Raw genomic sequence first — 18,493 nt, 5'->3', positions numbered from 1 at the left:
AGAGCCAGTGTTGTGACCAGTCTCTACTTTGTTGTGTGTGCTAGTGAATCCTAATCCTGTTCCATCTGTCTCTTTCCATTTTCTCTTTCCCATGAGACTCTCACCTATTTAAAACATCTGTCTATCTATCTATCTATCTATCTATCTATCTATCTATCTATCTATCTATCATCATCATCTATCTATCTATCATCATCTATCTATTCTAACTCTAAATCTGAAGAAAACTTGGAAAAAACCTCATACAATTAAAACAGAAAAACAAAAGTTTTATCTATAATACTACCACTATAACATACTGGTCTCTGCCTTTCTGATTTTCTTCTATTAAATAGATTTTTTTTCACATACAACTTTGAAAAGTTAATATCTATTTTTATTCTGACTTAATTTAGAATTTAATACAGTATTTTCTGGAACAAGACTAAACCTGACTATTAACGGATAAGTGGCAGGAAGGGCAGACAGAAGGGAAGAAGGTCTGAAAATGAAACATTAGTTGTGATAGCTGGTCACATTCCCCAACCCAAGTAATATTTATCTTATGTATTCTCTTTCTTTTAAATGAGATTTATAATGTTGACTGGCTTAAATTTTTGTAGTTACCTAGCAAGGGATATCTATGATGATATTATTATCTATGTATACTGTTCTTTTTGGTTGTCTTGTAGTTTAAATTTTATTCTGCCATGAATTTAGGTTTTATATGATGAATTTTTGTAATACTGATTTTTAGAGACAGGAAGTACTTATGGGGAAAGATTGAGGAACTTTGTTTCCAGAATTAGGTTTCTGGGTGGCGGTACAAGTTTTGGGGTAAAATGTTTTTTATCGCAATAGTCAATTTCTGTTTCTTAGGGTGTTTTAAAAAATGTGACATTGGTAGTTTTATGTATAGAGGCTTCATAAGCTCAGGAGGTTAAAGTATTTTGGGTATAATGCATCAATTTAAATACACTGTTGAATTTTCATCCTGAGGAGTTGGTCATTTAGTAGTGATTCTCATGCTTTGTATCTTTTGGGGTGTATATCTAAACACTTTACTTCATAGTCATAAGAAAGTTATTTTCATCTTATTATACTGCAGTTAGCCATAAAAGCCACTTACTATAAGAGCAAAAACCCTAATGAATAGAAATGCTACGAGGACAGAGTCTTGTTTTGTCTTCATTGTGCATCGTCCACCTTAATTAGAGGAAAGGGTGGGGAACACTGTGACAAGGGTCTGGAATTACAGTCATTAATTGATGTCAAGCTGAAGAGAGACTATAAGTATGAATTTAGTGACAGCAGGAAAGAAATTAACCTTATTTCTCTATTTAGTATATTACATTATTTTGTCTATTATTTTTCTCTGCAGGTTCAAGGATTTTCATTACCATAATGGAAAAGACTTTTTTTTTTAGCAAAATGAAAAGGTGTGAATATTTATCTTTCCAATGATAAATTCTTGGCTAGCTTTTTTTAAGTCTTAGTAAAAACTTTTAAAAATCTTATTGCTATTATTATTGTTTAAATTTCAGGGCTAGGGAAGTAGTCCATAGTGACGCTTCCCAGCAATACCAGTCAGTGCAACTGTCTGTGACCACTCAAACCTCAGAACAGTTCTGTCGTTTGCAACTAGGAAGGACTTTATGAAGTGCTTAAAACAATATATATATATATATATATATATATATATATATATATATATATTTAATTATTTTGCTAAGTTTGGGTCTAATCAGTTACTTCTTTCATTGTTGGTGTTTGGCCTGAGATAAATGGGATGAATGCTACACAACCATCTGACTTTTCTGAAAAAGCCATGACTTTGCATAATGCACGTGATCTGTGGCCTCGGGTTACAGGGCGGGGGAGAGGGAGCCTATGTGCAGCACAGACCATCTGCAACCACATGGGCGCAACTGCAAGATGCTCACTGTCTTTTTAAAGAGTTTTCCTAAGAAACTGTGCTATTTTTATTAGGTAACCAAAAATATTTTCTCCCCTGGCCAATTACTGCTTTCCTAAAATAACTTTCTCCACAAAGAATGAAAACATATAACATGTCAGAAAAATTATTTGGTTGTGCTACAAAGTACCTTTTGTCAAATAACAATAAGCAAGATATTCGGGTATAAAAGTATATAAGAAAGAAAATCATTTATGTATTTTGCCACTAAAATTCTTCTAACCCACAATTCACTCCTAGTTTTTATAAATTTAATCTTTATGTATTTTTCCTGTTGCCATCTATCCACCTTGTACCTCACCCCCCCCCAGCAATTTACCACCCCGTTGTCTATGAGTCCTCTTTCATTTTTGCTCAATCCCTCCAGCCCCTACCCTCCCCCACCCTCCATTAGCTGTCATGTATGGTCCATCTATGAGTCTGTCTCTGTTTTGTTAGTTTAGTTTGTTCATTATATTTCACATATGAGTGAAATCACATGGTAATTGCCTTTCTCTGTCTGGCTTATTTCACTTAGCATAATGTTTTCCAGGTCCATTTATACTGATGGGAAGGGTAAAACTTTCTTCTTTTTTTACAGCTGAGTAGTATTCTACTGTGTAAATGTCTCCTGCTTATTTTATCCACTCATCTACTGATGGGCACCTGGGCTGCCTCCATTTCTTGGCAATTGTAAATAACACTGCTATGAACATAGAGGTGCTTATGTTCTTTCAAATGAGTGTTTTGGGACCCTTCAAATATATTCCCAGGAGTGGGATTGTTGGATCAAAAAGCAGATCCATTTTTAATTTTTTGAGGTATCTCCATACTGCTTTCCACAGTGGCTGCGCCAATCTGCATTCCCACCAACAGTGCAAAAGGGTTCCCCCTCTCTCCACATCCTCGCCAGCACTTGTTGTTTGTTGATTTATTGATGACAGCCATTCTGACAGGTGTGAGATATCTTATTGTGGTTTTAATTTGCATTTCTCTGATGATTAGTGACGTTGAACATCTTTTCATATGTCCATTTGCCATCTGTATGTCCTCTTTGGTGAAATGTCTGTTTCATTCCTTGGCCCATTTTTTACTTGGGTTGTTTGTTTTTTTGGTGTTGAGTTTTGTAAGTACTTTATAAATTTTGGATATTAACCCTTTATCAAATATATCAGCAAATATGTTCTCCCAGTCTATGAGTTGTCTTTTTATTTTGTTGATTTGATTTCCTTCACTCTGCCAAAAACCTTTTTAGTTTGATGTAGTCCCATTTGTTTATTTTTTTTCTTTTACTTCTCTTGCCTGGGGAGATATAGCCAATTAAAAATTGCTAAAAGCAATATTCCAGACGTTGCTGCTTATGTTTTCTTCTAGGATTTTTATCATTTCAGGTCTAACATTTAAGTCATTGATCATTTTGAATTTATTCTTGTGTGTGGTATAAGAAGGTGGTCTAGTTTCATTTTTCTACACTTATCTGTCCAATTTTCCCTGATCCATTTATTAAATAAACTATCTCAAGCCCATTGAATGTCCTTGCTTTAAGGAAAAAATAAAATTGTCTTTACTTGCAGGTGACATGATATTATACAAAGATAACCCCAAAGATTCCACCAAGAAACTACTAGAACTGATCAATGAATTCAGCAAAGTAGCAGGATACAAAATTAATATTCAGAAATCATTTGTATTTTTATATGCCAGTAATGAACTAACAGAAGGGGAAATTAAGAAAATAATCCCATTCACAGTTACTTCAAAAAGAATAAAATACCTAGGAATAAACCTAACGAAAGATGTAAGATTCCTGTACTCAGACGATTGTAAGACATTGAAGAAAGAAATTGAAGAAGATACAAAGAAATGGAGGCACATATCCTGTTCATGGATAAGAATAATTAACATCATTAAAATGTCCACATCACTCAAAACAACGTATAGATTCAACACAATTTTTATAAAGATTCCAGTGATGTATTTCACAGAACTCAAACAAATATTTCAAAAATTTATATGGATCCACAAAATGCCTTGCATAGCAACAATGATCCTGAGAAAGAACAAAGTTGGAGGAATCGTGCTACCTAATATCAAATTATACTATAAGGCCATAGCAATCAAAAAAGCATGGTACTGGCATGTAAACAGACACATAAATTAATGGAACAGAATAGAGAGCCCCAAATAAACCCTCACCTTTATAGTCAATTAATATTCAGGATTCTTTTTTTGAAATATATTTTACTGATTATGCCATTACAGTTCTTTTTTTCCCCCCTTCATTCCCCTTCACCCTGCACACCCCTTTCCCCACCATTCCCCCCTTTTAGTTTATGACCACATGTCTCAAGTTCTTTAGATTCTATATTTCCCTTACTAGTCTTGCCCTGCCCCTATCTATTTTCTACCTACTGTCTATGCTACTTATTTTCTGTACCTTCTCTCCCCTTCTCCTTCTCCCACTCCCCTGTTGCTAACCCTCCATGTGATCTTCATTTCTATGGTTTTGCTCCTGATCTAGCTGTCCTCCTAGTTTGCTTTGGTTGTAGGTGTGGTTGTTAATAACTGTGAGTTTGCTGTCCTTTCACTGTTCATCTTTTTTATCTTCTTTTTCTTAGGTAAGTCCCTTTAACATTTCCTATAATAAGGGCTTGGTGATGATGAACTTCTTGAATTTGATCTTATCTGAGAAGCACTTTATCTGTCCCTTCCATTCTAAATGAAAGCTTTGCTGGATAGATCAATCTTGGATGTAGGTCTTTGGATTTCATGACTTGGAATAGTTCTTTCCAGCCCCTTCTTGCCTGTAAGGTCTCTTTTGAGAAATCAGTTGACAGTCTGATGGGAACTCCTTTGTAGGTGATTGTGCCCTTATCTCTTGCTGCTTCTAGGATTCTCTCCTTCATTTTAATCTTGGCTAATGTAATTATGATGTGCCTTGGTGTGTTGCTCCTTGGGTGCAAATTCTTTGGGACTCTCTGAGTTTCCTGGATTTCCTGGAAGTCTATTTCCTTTGCCAGATTGGGGAAGTTCTCTTTTAGTATTTGTTCAGATAAGTTTTCCACTTGTGGCTCTTCCTCTTCCCCTTCTGGTACCCCTATAATTTGGATGTTTAAAGATGTCCTGGAGGTTCCTAAGCCTCTCCTCATTTTTTTGAATTCTTGTTTCTTCATCCTTTTCTGTTTGGTCATTTTTTTCTTCCTTGTTGTCCACTCCCTTGATCTGAGTCCCAGTTTCCTTTCCATCACTGTTGGTTTCCTGTGCATTTCTCTGCATTTTAATTAGTTCAGCCTTTATTTGTTCCTCTAATTTGTGACTAAAATCAACCAGTCTGTGAACATCCTGATCACCAGTGTTTTGAACTGTGCATCTGATAGGTTGGCAATTTCTTGGTTGCTTAGAGTTATTGGCTTTGGGGCTTTGAGTTCTTCTTGAGCCATGTTTTGGTCTGTTCTCGCCTGTTACATATGAGGAGTGGAGCCTTAGGTGTTCACCAGGGCAGGTCCACCCAGGTCACTGGTTTGTAACACTGTATGGGGGGGGGCGGGGTCAGAGAGGGAGCAATAGCGATCCCCTCTGCTGCTTCCCGCCACTGGGGCCTATGTGGTCTGTCTCGCTGCTCGCTACTTCGCCTGGTTTATCTGCGCATGAATGTGTGACCGCTGTCAGCCTATTGTCTTGTGCCCTCACTGGGTCTGCCCCTCGCAACCCCACACCTGGGATCTGCCAACCGCTGCCTGCTCGCCTTGGTCAGTCTGACCGAGTTTTCCTGAGCAACCCCACTCTGCCGGTCTCTGGTTCCACCCCTCTTACCGGTCTGGTTGAATGGTTCGTTGTTGTCGGACTTCTGTATAGTTCAATTTTCTGTGGTTTGGCTGTGTTTTTGTTGCTAAAACTTTGTTGTTTTTAAACTTGGTTATGCGAGAAGGTACAGTGTTTCCACCTATGCCTCCATCTTGGCGGAAGTCCCAATATTCAGCATTCTTAGTTTTTAAAAACTACTTCTCAGTGCAGTTTGCACAGGAAGCTTCATCAGCATTAACTTGTAGAATGAACTTCCGAATGCCTGGTAGCTCAGGCTGGCCATCATATTTGATAGCCTGCGCAGCACTCTCTCAACTCTGTGGGCTAGAGGTGTGCTGTAGTTCTATTTTAATATTTTTATCACAAGTGTGAGCCACCAGGGTGGGGAAGAAGAATACAAACAGCTTTTCTAACTTTGGGGATATATTCATTGGTGATGAAAAGGTTAACGATAAAAATATAATTTCTTTTGTTATTTAAACTTAGAAAAAAGTAGTGTTTTTTAGATGTTACCATGGATGTGACTGTAATATTTATTGGATTCAGTGATTAATGGCAATTACTAATAATGTTCCAATTTAGGTAGAAGAGCAGTTGAGAGCTGGGCTTTATGAATAGTACCTCATGCTACTGAGCGTTTCTTCTGAGCAACTGACTTGATAGAAATTGACCCTGGTGAACATTTGTTTCTGAGTGATTTGGAACAAAATAACATTCAAATGCAGAACCCATCAATAGTATAATGACACTGATGTTTAAGAAGTTTAGGGAGATATTTAAAGTTCATGCTTCCCTTGGAAAGAGATTATTTCTATATTCTTTTTTGGATGTCTTCCTTTCTTAACAGGACTGCACTTTTCAATGTAAATTAGCTAGATTGTCTTTACTTTTAATGAAGCAAGTTTCAAGCTTCATAGCGTTCACTCATTTATAAACCAGTCTAAATCTCTCCCTTTGATTTCAGGGAGTTCTCCAGATTCAGAGTTTTTGGCTTTATTTCTGTTGTAGTCCTCCATGTTTCTACAGGTTCCCAAACTTTTATGACTTATGTGAACGCCTGGTTACCCTGGATACCTATAATATTAGGTGATTGGCTGATATAACCAAATACAGGTTGAAGAGAGAAGTCATTTCCCTTTCTCTGTTGTTTTTCTGGCTGAGTACAGAGTCAGAAAGACAGGACAGTGCAAAGAATAAAGTTATCTCTCAACTTACTGTATATGAACTTTTTATGATGGACATATATAGTATTTGTGGCAGTCAGCTTTTATAATAACATCCTTGACTGTCATCATTGCTCCTAAATGAGTAAGTAGACTATAAATTAAAAAAAACTATAACTTTAGCTAAAGTTAACATTAGAATTTCAGTTACTATTTCTGTTATAGATATTATATCTGTGGGACTGATATTTATTAGAATCTAGGGCTCTCCTGTTAAAAATTTCTAACTTTCTAACACTTTCTTATGAATTAAGGAAGTCATTGGTTTTCAGTTAAGGAAATAAGGCCCCTCTAAGGAGGTTTTGGGGATATGTGATCCACTGTTGGTTGCCCTCAAGGCTAGGGGATACTGCTGGTGGTAGGTGACTGGAACCAGCTGTGCAAGGAGTCCAGCACAACAACAGATTGCCCTTTCTCATTGGACCCCTGTGGAAATACTCTGAGCTGAATGAATTTAAGTACTTATGTTTTATAGCTGGGGAATTAGAGAAATTTGACCTAGTGGGTCCAAAATTTGGAAAACAAGACTGGCGTGATACTGATAAAAGAAAGCAAGAGAGTAAAATGCACGTTTTGCCTGCAATCCTATGTGACAGTTTTCTGCCATTTAAAAAATAGACACAAGCTTTTTCTTTTATAATTATTTAGGTTTATAGGAAGTTGCAAAGATGGCACAGAGAGGTTGTGTGTACCCTTCATTCAGCTTCCCCCAACACTCAAAACTCACACATCATAACCAGGAAGTTGACATAGATGCCGTGTGTCATCTGATCACATTTGTAAATTTGCATACCCACTGCTGCAATCAAGAAACAGAACTGTCCCAGCACAAGTCCTCCCTTGGGCTGCTCTGTATAGCCACACCTGCCCCTCTGCTCCCACCGTGGCCAACCTCCAGCAACCACCTATCTTCTCACCACATCTGTGCTTTATTTTGAGAATGTTATATCAGCAACATCACAGAGTATGTGACCTTTTGAGATTGACTTTTTTTTTCACATAGCATAATGATCCTGAGATTGATTCAAGTTGCTTCGTCTATCAGTCTGTTCATTTGTATTGATGCACTCTATGATATGGATGGGTTAACCATTCACCATTTTGGTTATTTCCAATATTTGACTATTAGAAGTAAAGTATGAACAAATGTGTATAGGTTTTTGTGTGGACTTTAGTTTTCTTTTCTTTGGGATGCATGCCCAGGAGTGCAATTGCTGAGTGGTATGATGATTATATGTCTAGTTTTGTAAGAAACAACCAGACTGTTTTCCAGGATGTCAGTGCCATTTCACATTCCAACAGCAGTGTGTGAGAGGTCCCCTTTCCTGCATTCTTGACGGTAGTTGATATTATCCTTTTTTATTTAAGCTAATCTAATAGCTTGTTGTGGTCTTAATTGGCATTTCTCATATGGCTGGTGACGTACAACATATCTTTATGTGCTTATTTGTCACCTGAATGTTTTTTGAGAGAAATATTGCTTTATGTCTTTTAGCCCTTCTAATTGGATTGTTTTCCTATTAAGTTTTGAGTGTTCTTTATATAAGTAGGGACAACCCCCAAAAAGGAATTTATTTATAAAAATTGTGTATTTATTCTTACATGTTTAAACTTCAGTCACCTTCAAAGTACTCTCCATTTGAGGCAATACACCTATTGACTTTTTTTCCCCACTGCTCAAAACAGTGTTGAACTCGTCGATTTTCATGCCTTTTTGTGCTTCTGTCTTTTTTTGTTTCACCTCTTCCACATCAGCAAAAACTTTCCCTTTAAGGACATTTTTTATCCAGCCAAACAAAAAAACAGTCTCTCAGGGCGAGATGTGGTGAATAGGGAGGTTGAGGTACGGAGGTCATATTGTTTTCTGTCCAGAGCTGCTGAACACAGTGCAGCGTGGGCATGTGCACTCCTACCTCACCCATCATGAAATAGGCAAATGCATTGAAAGAGTCTTCAAAAATTTCACTGAAGCCAAACAGTCTGTCACAATGCCACCAGCTGGGTCCCTGAAACACTTAACCTGGCAAAGGAGTTAAGTGTGGCAAGTGGCCTGCCCTCTGGAAAATAATTCCATTTTTTTGGGAGGGGTTCCCTTGTATATACTGGACATAAGTGTTTTGTCGAATATGTGATTTACATTTTTCTCCAAGTCTGTACCTGTCTTTCCTTTCTCTTAATATAGTTTTTCACAGAGAAAGTGTTTTTAATTTTTATGATGTTCTATTTATCTGCTTTTTATTTTGTGGATTACTCTTTTAGTATCATTTCTAAGAATTCTTCACAAAGCACTAGGTCTTTTATGATTTCTTCCAAAGTTTTATAGGTTTACATTTTACATTTACATCTTGATCTATTTTTAGTTAATTTCTGTATAATTTAGGGTATGTGGCTTTGTTGGGGTTTTTTGTTTGTTCTTTTCCTGTAGACATCTAGTTGCTCCAGCACTATTTGTTGAAAAAGCCGTTTTATTCTATTGCATTGCTCTTGCACAATTATGAGAAGTCAGTTGGTCATATTTGTTGGCTGTTTCTGGGTTCTTCATTCTGTTTCATTGACCCATGTCTCTGTCCCTTCACAGTGTTGATTAATTTCTATACCTGTATTTCTCCCACTTTATTTTCACAGTTCTTTTCCATAATTGTTTAGCTACCCTATCCTTTGCTTTTTATATAAATTAAAAAATAATCTTGTCTATATTTACAAGAAACTTTCTGGGGTTTTATAGGAATGACATTAAACCTGTGTATCAGCCTCGGGTGAATTGGCTTCATTACTATGTTGAGTATTTCATCCATGGTCACAGTGTGTCCCTCTCCTTTTCAGGTTGTCTTTGATTTCCTTCATCAGCATCATGTGGTTTTCAGTACATAAGTCATGTACATGTTTTGTTAGATTTACATCTTTATATTTTTATATACATCTACAAACCAGCCTTTGTTTATATTATATATCTGTGTGTTTCATTGTTAGTGATTATAAATGCAGTCTATTTTTTATTTCAGCTTTCATATTCACTGCCAGCTTATAGAAATTTAATGGATTTTTGTACAATGATGATGTATCCTGTTACCTTGTTGAACTTGCTTTTCAGTTCTAGGAGATATTTGTAGATTCCTTGGGATTTTCTGTGGAGATAATCATATCATCTTAAAATAAGAACGGTTTTATTTCTTCCTTTCTAATCTGTATGCCATTTATTTCCTTTTGTAGCTTATTGTCTGGAGTGTCCAGTGCTACTTTGAATTGAAGTGGTAGGAACACAAACCCTTATCTTTTTCCTAATCTTAATGGAAAATACTCCATGTTTCTTCAATATGTACGATGTTACCAATAAGTTTTATTTTTGTAGATGCTCATTATCAAGTTTAAGCAGTTAGTTTTTCTCTATTACTAGTTTTTTTAAGAGTTTCTGTCATAATCAATGTTGAATTTCATCAGATGTGTTTTCTGCCTCAGTTGATAGACCATGTGGTTTTTCTTCAGCTTGTGGATGTGGTAGATGACATTGACTGACTCTCCAATGCTGAACTAGCTTTGCATTTTTGCATAAATACCACTTGATCATGGTGTATAATTCCTTTTTATACATTGCTAAATTCTGTTTGTTAATATTTTGTTAGTGATTTTCATATGGCTAACATTTTCATGAGGGATATCAGCCTGTAATTTTCTTTTTCGTACTTGCTTTTTCTAATTTTTATATCTTTTCCATATTCTTTTGAATATATATTTAGTATCATTTATGCAAACAATGGTCTATTTTACATATGAAAGAAGTAAATAAATTTGCAGTAAGATATTTAATTCAGTCTAAAATATTTTTTTGTTAAATAAGATTTCACTTTTAAATAAACATTTATATTTGTAAGTATTTTCCTCATCAAATATCAGAAATATTTTTGCATCAAACATTATCTAAAATCATCAAAATTCTATTTTTAGAATTTTGACTTAAAGATTGACTTAAAATAAATTATATCAATATATTATTAGTTGCAGAGAACTTTGTACCAAGTAGCTTAATAAAATCTTAGAAAATATTTAAATACATCTTAAATGAAAGTCAGTTTTTTGTTATAACACAGGCAAATTTTGTTTTAGAACTTGATTGAATATGTGCTTTCTTATCCTTAATCTCAGGACTTGCCAGTTCCTTGTACATCACATAAAATCAAAGTCGATGTCATTAAACTGGTATCTTCTTCTTTTTTTTCTTTTAAATGTAATGTGCAGTATTTTTTTTAAGATTCTATTTATATATCTTTAGAGGGGAAGGGAAGGAGACAGGGAGAGAAATAGCAATGTATGGTTGCCTCTCATGCATCCCCTGCTGGGAACTGGCCTGCATCCTAGGCATGTGCCCTGACTGGGAATCGAACTGCAATACTCTGGTTTGCAGGCCCGTGCTCAATCTACTGAGCTACACCAGCCAGAGCTTTCTTCTATTGTTAATAAAGAATTATGATGTGGATTCATATTTAAGCTTGACAGTATGTCAAATGTATATGGTATATTTTAATGAGTAACATACATTATCTACCTGTGTGTAAATGTATACATATATAGTATGTGTGTAACTGGGGTAACTTTTTAAAAAATTACTTCTTGCCTTTAAAAAGCTCACAGGGAAAACCCAATTAAATGCCTTGTGACTTTTTAAATCTACTGAATAAGTGACTATTTAAATTAAGACACAACTCATGACTGTATAATATTAATAACTATACTACAGTTGTATAAACAGCAGTATAAACAAATGCTATCTGAAATAATTATTTTTGACCATCTATGACATTACCTCGATAGTCTAAAATGAATGTAACATCCATTTATGACATCAATTTCTTACAGCTAAATGAAATAAAATGTATTTTACAGTAAATTTGGATGAATGTTTCTAAATCAGTTATTAGAGAATACATAGCTTCTCTTATTTCAACTTTGTTCTAATTTTACAGGATTCAAGCCAAAACTCGAGAGTTTAGAGAGCGACAAGCTCGAGAACGTGACTATGCTGAAATTCAAGATTTTCACCAGACATTTGGCTGTGATGACGAGTTGACATATGGGGGAATTTCTTCTTACGAGGGTTCCATGCCTTTCAATGCCAGACCCCAGAGCCCAAGAGAAGGACATATGATGGATGCTTTGTATGCCCAAGTAAAGAAGTCAAGGAGTTCCAAAACTTCACCAATAGACAGGTAGGCTCCAGAAGCAATCAGAATATTGCTTCCAAATCAATTTGATATAGTTTTTGACATGGGAGTAGATTGTTCTTCAGTCCTTCAAACAGGACTGGCTTTTATTAATGACCTTTAAAAAGCCTTTGTCTCTAAAATACTGGGTTTACACAAATTGAAGCTTAGTGAAAGGAGCAGGAGAGGATTTGATAGCTTTTCTAATGATTCAACCATATTTCATCTTGCTCTGAGAGTGGCTTTAGACCAGAGAACTAACTTTTAGCCAATAACCAAAATCGAAAGCAAACTTGAAATTATGGCTCTTCCACTTAAGCTGGATTTCCTTTTGTTATTAGGAGAGGTTCTTGTTGTGGTGTTTAAATAGATGAGGACTGACGTGATTTGTTGTGATCGTGATTTATCTAGAAGGGCTTTTTTGTGACGTGATTTTATATGATGAAAGAATCAATGAATGACATGTGTACTATAGCCAGTTTTCAACTTACTTTTTAACAGCCACAGACACAGGTCTGATTATGTATCAATGTAGCACAAAATAGTGCAATGTGAACTCTATGTTATGGCTGCATACTGATTTCAAATTTTAACTGAAACAGTTCAAACAGATCTTTTTCTACCTCTTCATTTATATATTTAAACACCCTCATTTATATATTCAAACATCACATAAAGTTTAGTTCACAAAAAATTTCTCGTTTTTTTTAATTTGAAACATATGCTCATATGCATAAACATGCTATTGTCATAAACAGTATGCTAATCCCATCACATCTTATAATGGTTTTTGTCATCATTGCTCTGTAAGGAAGCTGGGCTTTGAACAGGTTTCACTTGGAACTAGCATTTCTAGAACTTTAGCATGCACCAGAATTACCCGAAGGACTTGTTTAAGGACAGATTGATTAACCCTACCCCAGATTTTGATGCAGTAGGTCTGGACTAGAGCCTGAGATGTCTGATGCTGGCACAACTGGTCTACAATACCCTTGCAAGGCCTGAGATGTCCTGGAATTATATCTTCTAGAGTACCTATATGTTTGGCTGCTACATTTTGCAAGTAGCCTGTCCTTGTTATTTACTGCCAGCTACTTTTAATAGAGGTTTGCAAAGGCAACAGGTGACCCTCACTCAAACCCAGGAGGAAGTATTTTAAAGACTAGCAGAAAGAGAAGCAGATCTTAAGGTAAAACTCTGATCCGATATTCGTTGTTGTTCCCTTTTTTTAGGTTTTGTTGAGTTTTAGGTTTTCTTTGTTGTTTTGTGAAAATCTCTTTGATGTTGACTATACTGAGTGTTTAATGTTCATTAACATAGGAGTCTTATGGTTTATTTAAACTCCTTTTCTGTGATCACCTAGAAGGTTCAGAGAACTTATTAACTAACACAGATGTGTCAGGTTTACTGGGCTTTTGCTCTTTGTAGAGGTCAAATAGCATTTGAAGGCCATGAATGTCCATTGAAAGTTGTTTTCTTGAGAGAAAGTTGCCAGCAGAAACCCTGGCAACTTGGAAAAAAACGAAAAGAAAATTAATGTGTTATTGATCATTGATAAAAGCATTAATTGTTTTTAGCACTTTCCACATTTTAATTCAAGTCTAAAATACAGTGAATATGCTTGTAGTAGTTCACAAAGCACAGAAGTCCCACCTGACGTGAGAGATGGTAGTCGAGAGGGATCTTTCCAGCTCCTCAGGGCCAAAAATAATTACTTTAAACCACAGTTTAAATCCTGGTGCCCTACAAGAATCTACATATCTCCTGAAGATTTGTGCAAATTTTCAAAAAGGCTCACCTGCTTAGAGACCGTCTGCTAGCGGGCTCTGCACCCTACCTGCCTCTCTGCTCTGCACCATGCTGACCTCACGTTGACCTTCAGCCTCCTCTCTCATTTCCATCACTAACCCACTCAGCAAAACATTCCAGAGGAGACTTAAGGCATGGGAATGAGTAACAACAAGCAGTGAACAGCTCAAAGTCACATCATATATGTACTGATGTGTTCAGAATCCCCCTCAGGCACAGCCTAAAATGCTGTCTGCCAGTGATTGTACAGTTCTGTGCATTTGAGCCTCCAAAGGGTGTTTGGATTTTAGCGTTTCTAAGATACTTCCAACTCACAGGAGAGAAGTTTAAAAAAAAGCATCAGAAAAATGTATGCTTAGTTGCTTTTTAAAAATTTTTTTATTTTCAGAAAATAAGATGCTCCTTAAACAGTAGGCATATTAATTCAAAAAGTTAGGACTTCTAATTCCTGTAAAGTACTTCTTCACCAACTAGGAATTAAATATGAATTTGGCTTAGAAATAACAGTTTCACCTCTGTTGTCTTTTTCTGTCAGAAAACTAGAAAAGTGTTTCTTAGACTTAAGTAATAGAGAGACTCTTTTAAAAGGAAGGACCGTCTCTTGATATTGCAATAATAGTGTAATAGAATTACATTACTTTGATTATAATGTTACTTAAATGTAAAAAATAAAATAGGACTAAATTTCTTCTGTTTACAGCCATTATACAACCATAAAACCAAACATCTTTACAAATTAAACATAAACAATTAGCAAAACCATTACATTCAAATGAACAACATTAATCTAATGCGACCAATAATTTTTTTAAAACGAAACTCTTGCACAAACCATGAACGTGCAAGATTGGATGCTGCGTGGCAGGTTCCTTTGAGTTTATTTGCTTCAGGGGCTGATTCAGTGCACCCTCTACTTTCTCAGTCAGCTCTCTGCAGTTTTTGTGGGTCTGTAGGCAATGGTCTTTGGCCTATATATGCCTCATCGATGCATTGTTATGCTGCAAGTCCAGCTTGCTTCTGTTATCATTAATAGACATGGAAGTGAACAGTGAAAGTAGCATTTCTTCGTTCTTTTATATTTGTAAACCTAAATTCAGACAGTAAAATAACCTTTTATGATGACTTACAATATGCTTCTGTTAACTCCTGAAGAAATAATCATTCATAAAGTTCATGAGAAATGTTCAGGAGGAATATAAGCAAAATTAAAAGAATAAATAAACAATTTTCAAATGTTAAAAACAATCATTCAAATGAAAACATGAAACTTGAAACTCCTCAGAGAATATAGCTTATGTGAAGAATATACCCAATAAAGAAATTCCTATCAACTAACTTCTACCAAAATTTGCAATTGGTGTCCAATGAACTTTACTATTGAAATTTTTTTATATCATGGGTATTGGCAGTTAGTTGATGATCTGAAGTGTAAATTGCATTTTGGGGGGGATTTTTTTTGTTCAGTGAGAAAGCAGTATTCTGAATTTTATCAATCATTTTGATGGATCTTATTGTCAGAAATGTGGGTCTGGTAGCCCCATGTGGAAGTAGCCTGGCATAAGTTAATAAATGCTGTGAATTTCATGTTGAAATAAAATCCTTTTCTCAATTTTTATGTATTATAAAGGGCTTTTTATAGGAGCGCCTTATGCTATGTCTAGAAATATTTTCATGCCTGTTTAATCTTATTGACTCATAAACTATCATCTGACTATGCTTCAGTCACAGTGTCATCGTTACTAGTATTTATTAATGCCCTTGGTAATATTTTGATTTTTCCAAGAAAAGCTAACCCTACCCTTCTGTTGTATATGAAAAACAAGGCTTAAAAAGTTACAGGAATGTTGGTATACTTATTTTTTATCTGCATATCAGTAAAATCTCAAAGATTTAGCTATTGCAAATGATTCATAATTCTACATTCCTTTGGCAATAGCATATTTCCTGTTTGCTTGTTGTGTTTTCAGCTAGCAAAAATACTTCTATGTCTGCGGCATTGTTCCTTGTGTTCCCACCTCCTTCTGCGCTGTGGAAGACACTTGTAGTTGCCTAACTAATATCTAATTCTCTCTTCTTCTTTTTTAAAAATATATTTTATTTTTAAAAAAAGAAGAGAGAATAGACAAAAAAACTGTACTTGAAAAATAACTAAATAAAATTAAAAAATAAATAATAAAAAAAGAAAGTTAAATGAAAAATATATATATATATTTTATTGATTATGCCATTACAGTTGTTCTATTTCCCCCCTTCATTCCCCTCGACCTGCACACCCCCTCACCCACCATTCCCCCCCTTTAGTTTATGACCACATGTCTCAAGTTCTTTAGATTCTATATTTCCCTTACTAGTCTTGCCCTCCCCCTATCTATTTTCTACCTACCGTCTATGCTATTTATTTTCTGTACCTTCTCCCCCCTTCTCCTTCTCCCACTCCCCTGTTGCTAACCCTCCATGTGATCTTCATTTCGATGGTTCACTCCTGGTCTAGCTGTCCTCTTAGTTTGCTTTGGTTGTAGGTGTGGTTGTTAATAACTGTGAGTTTGCTGTCCTTTCACTGTTCATCTTTTTTATCTTCTTTTTCTTAGGTAAGTTTCTTTAACATTTTCTATAATAAGGGCTTGGTGATGATGAATTCCTTGAATTTGATCTTATCTGAGAAGCACTTTATCTGCCCTTCCATTCTAAATGAAAGCTTTGCTGGATAGATCAATCTTGGTTGCAGGTCTTTGACTTCATGACTTAGAATAGTTCTTTCCAGCCCCTTCTTGCCTGTAAGGTCTCTTTTGAGAAATCAGTTGACAGTCTGATGGGAACTCCTTTGTAGGTGATTGTGCCCTTATCTCTTGCTGCTTCTAGGAATCTCTCCTTCATTTTAATCTTGGCTAATATAATTATGATGTGCCTTGGTGTGTTCCTTTTTGGGTGCAACTTCTTTGGGACTCTCTGAGTTTCCTGGATTTCCTGGAAATCTATTGCTTTTGCCAGAACAGAGAAGTTCTCTTTTATTATTTGTTCAAATAAGTTTTCCACTCGTGGCTGTTCCTCTTCCCCTTCTGGTACCCCTGTAATTCGGATGTTGGAACGTTTAAAGATGTCCTGAAGGTTCCTAAGCCTCTCATTTTTTTGAATTCTTGTTTCTTCATCCTTTTCTGTTTGGTCATTTTTTTCTTCCTTCTGGTCCACTCCTTTGATTTGAGTCCCAGTTTCCTTTCCATTACTATTGGTTTCCTGTGCATTTCTCTTCATTTCAATTAGTTTAGCCTTCATATGTTCCTCTAATTTGTGATTAAAATCAACCAGTTCTGGGAGCTTCCTGGTCACCAGTGTTTTGAACTGTGCATCTGAAAGTTTGGCTATTTCTTCGTCACTTAGATTTATTTGCTCTGGGGCTCTGAGTTGTTCTTGAGCCATGTTTTGATCTGTTCGTGCCTGTTATGTTAGAAGATCGGAGCGTTAGGTGTTCACCAGGGTGGGGCCACCCAGGTCGCTGGCTTGTGAAGCTATATGTGGGGGCAGGGTCAGAGAGGGACAGTGGTGGTCCCCTCTGCTGCTTCTCACCACTGGGGCCTGTGTGGTCCATCTCACGGCTCACTCCTTCACTGGTTTATCGGTTTGGCTGAAGGGTTTGTTTTGTCAGACTTCCATATAGTTCAATTTTGTGTGGTTTGGCTGCATTTTTGTTGCTAAAACTTTGTTGTTTTTAAACTTGGTTGTGCAAGAAGGCACAGTGCTTCAGCCTAAGCCTCAATCTTGGCGGAAGTCCTCCTATTCTCTCTTCTTCTTTGCTTAGCAGAATCCTAATTTTGTTCAGGCTGGCAATGCATCCCACTAAAAATTTCAATATTCCACAATCTCCTGTGGTAAGAGGTAGCCACATGACATTGTTCTCACTAATGAGTAAGAAGCGGGTCTAGGCCCTGGCCGGTGTAGCTCAGTGGATTGAACGCAGGCCTAGGAACAAAGGATCGCAGTTCAATTTTCCCTCAAGGCACATGCCTGGGTTGCAGGCCAGTTCCCAGCAGGGGATGCATGAGAGGCAACCATGCATTGATATTTCTCTCCCTGTCTCCTTCCCTTCCCCTCTAAAGATAAATAAATAAAATCTTAAAAAGAAAAAAAAAGAAGTGGGTCTAGGATGGGACTTGGAGCAAAGCTAGTGTTTTCCTGGTCAAAGTAGATCTGGCTCAGCTTTTTCCCTTTGCCCTTATTCCTTCTCCATCTCTTGGACTTTGATGGGTCCTCCAAGGTAGGGTTCATCGAACAACCCTGACGATGAAAGCCACATGGAGGGACAGGGAAACAGCTAGTCCCTTGAGCAGCTGTCCCAGTCCTGGTCTGCCCACCTTCTGGTCCTCATTATCTATGGAACTGAGCCCTCTGTGGAGCCAGGACCATTCCGAGTGCAGTGAATCAGGAACACAGAAGCCCAAAGTGTGTCATCATTTTTAGATAAAAAATCATCTACGTATTGAAGAAGTATCCCCTTTTCAAATCATTTCAACAGTATTGTATAAAATTAAGTAGTG

The 18,493-nt window shown here is 36.4% G+C and overlaps 1 protein-coding gene across 15 annotated transcripts in view; it reads left to right on the top strand.

Moving 5' to 3' along the window:
• PARD3 (par-3 family cell polarity regulator) overlaps positions 1–18,493 on the top strand; it is a 766,077-nt gene that overhangs the window by 531,675 nt on the left and 215,909 nt on the right. For all 15 annotated transcript variants that reach the window (XM_053668874.1, XM_053668872.1, XM_053668873.1 and 12 more), the window contains one exon: positions 11,919–12,161. In XM_053668874.1, coding sequence (XP_053524849.1) covers positions 11,919–12,161 — 243 coding nt within the window. The remainder of the gene's footprint in view (positions 1–11,918; positions 12,162–18,493) is intronic.

The sequence above is a fragment of the Artibeus jamaicensis genome, unplaced genomic scaffold, assembly GCF_021234435.1.
Source record: "Artibeus jamaicensis isolate MK-2021 breed Jamaican fruit bat unplaced genomic scaffold, CSHL_Jam_final contig_515, whole genome shotgun sequence".
NCBI lineage: Eukaryota > Metazoa > Chordata > Mammalia > Chiroptera > Phyllostomidae > Artibeus > Artibeus jamaicensis.
Note: the sequence above shows the minus strand (reverse complement) of the source record. Positions and strands in the feature narration are given on the sequence as shown.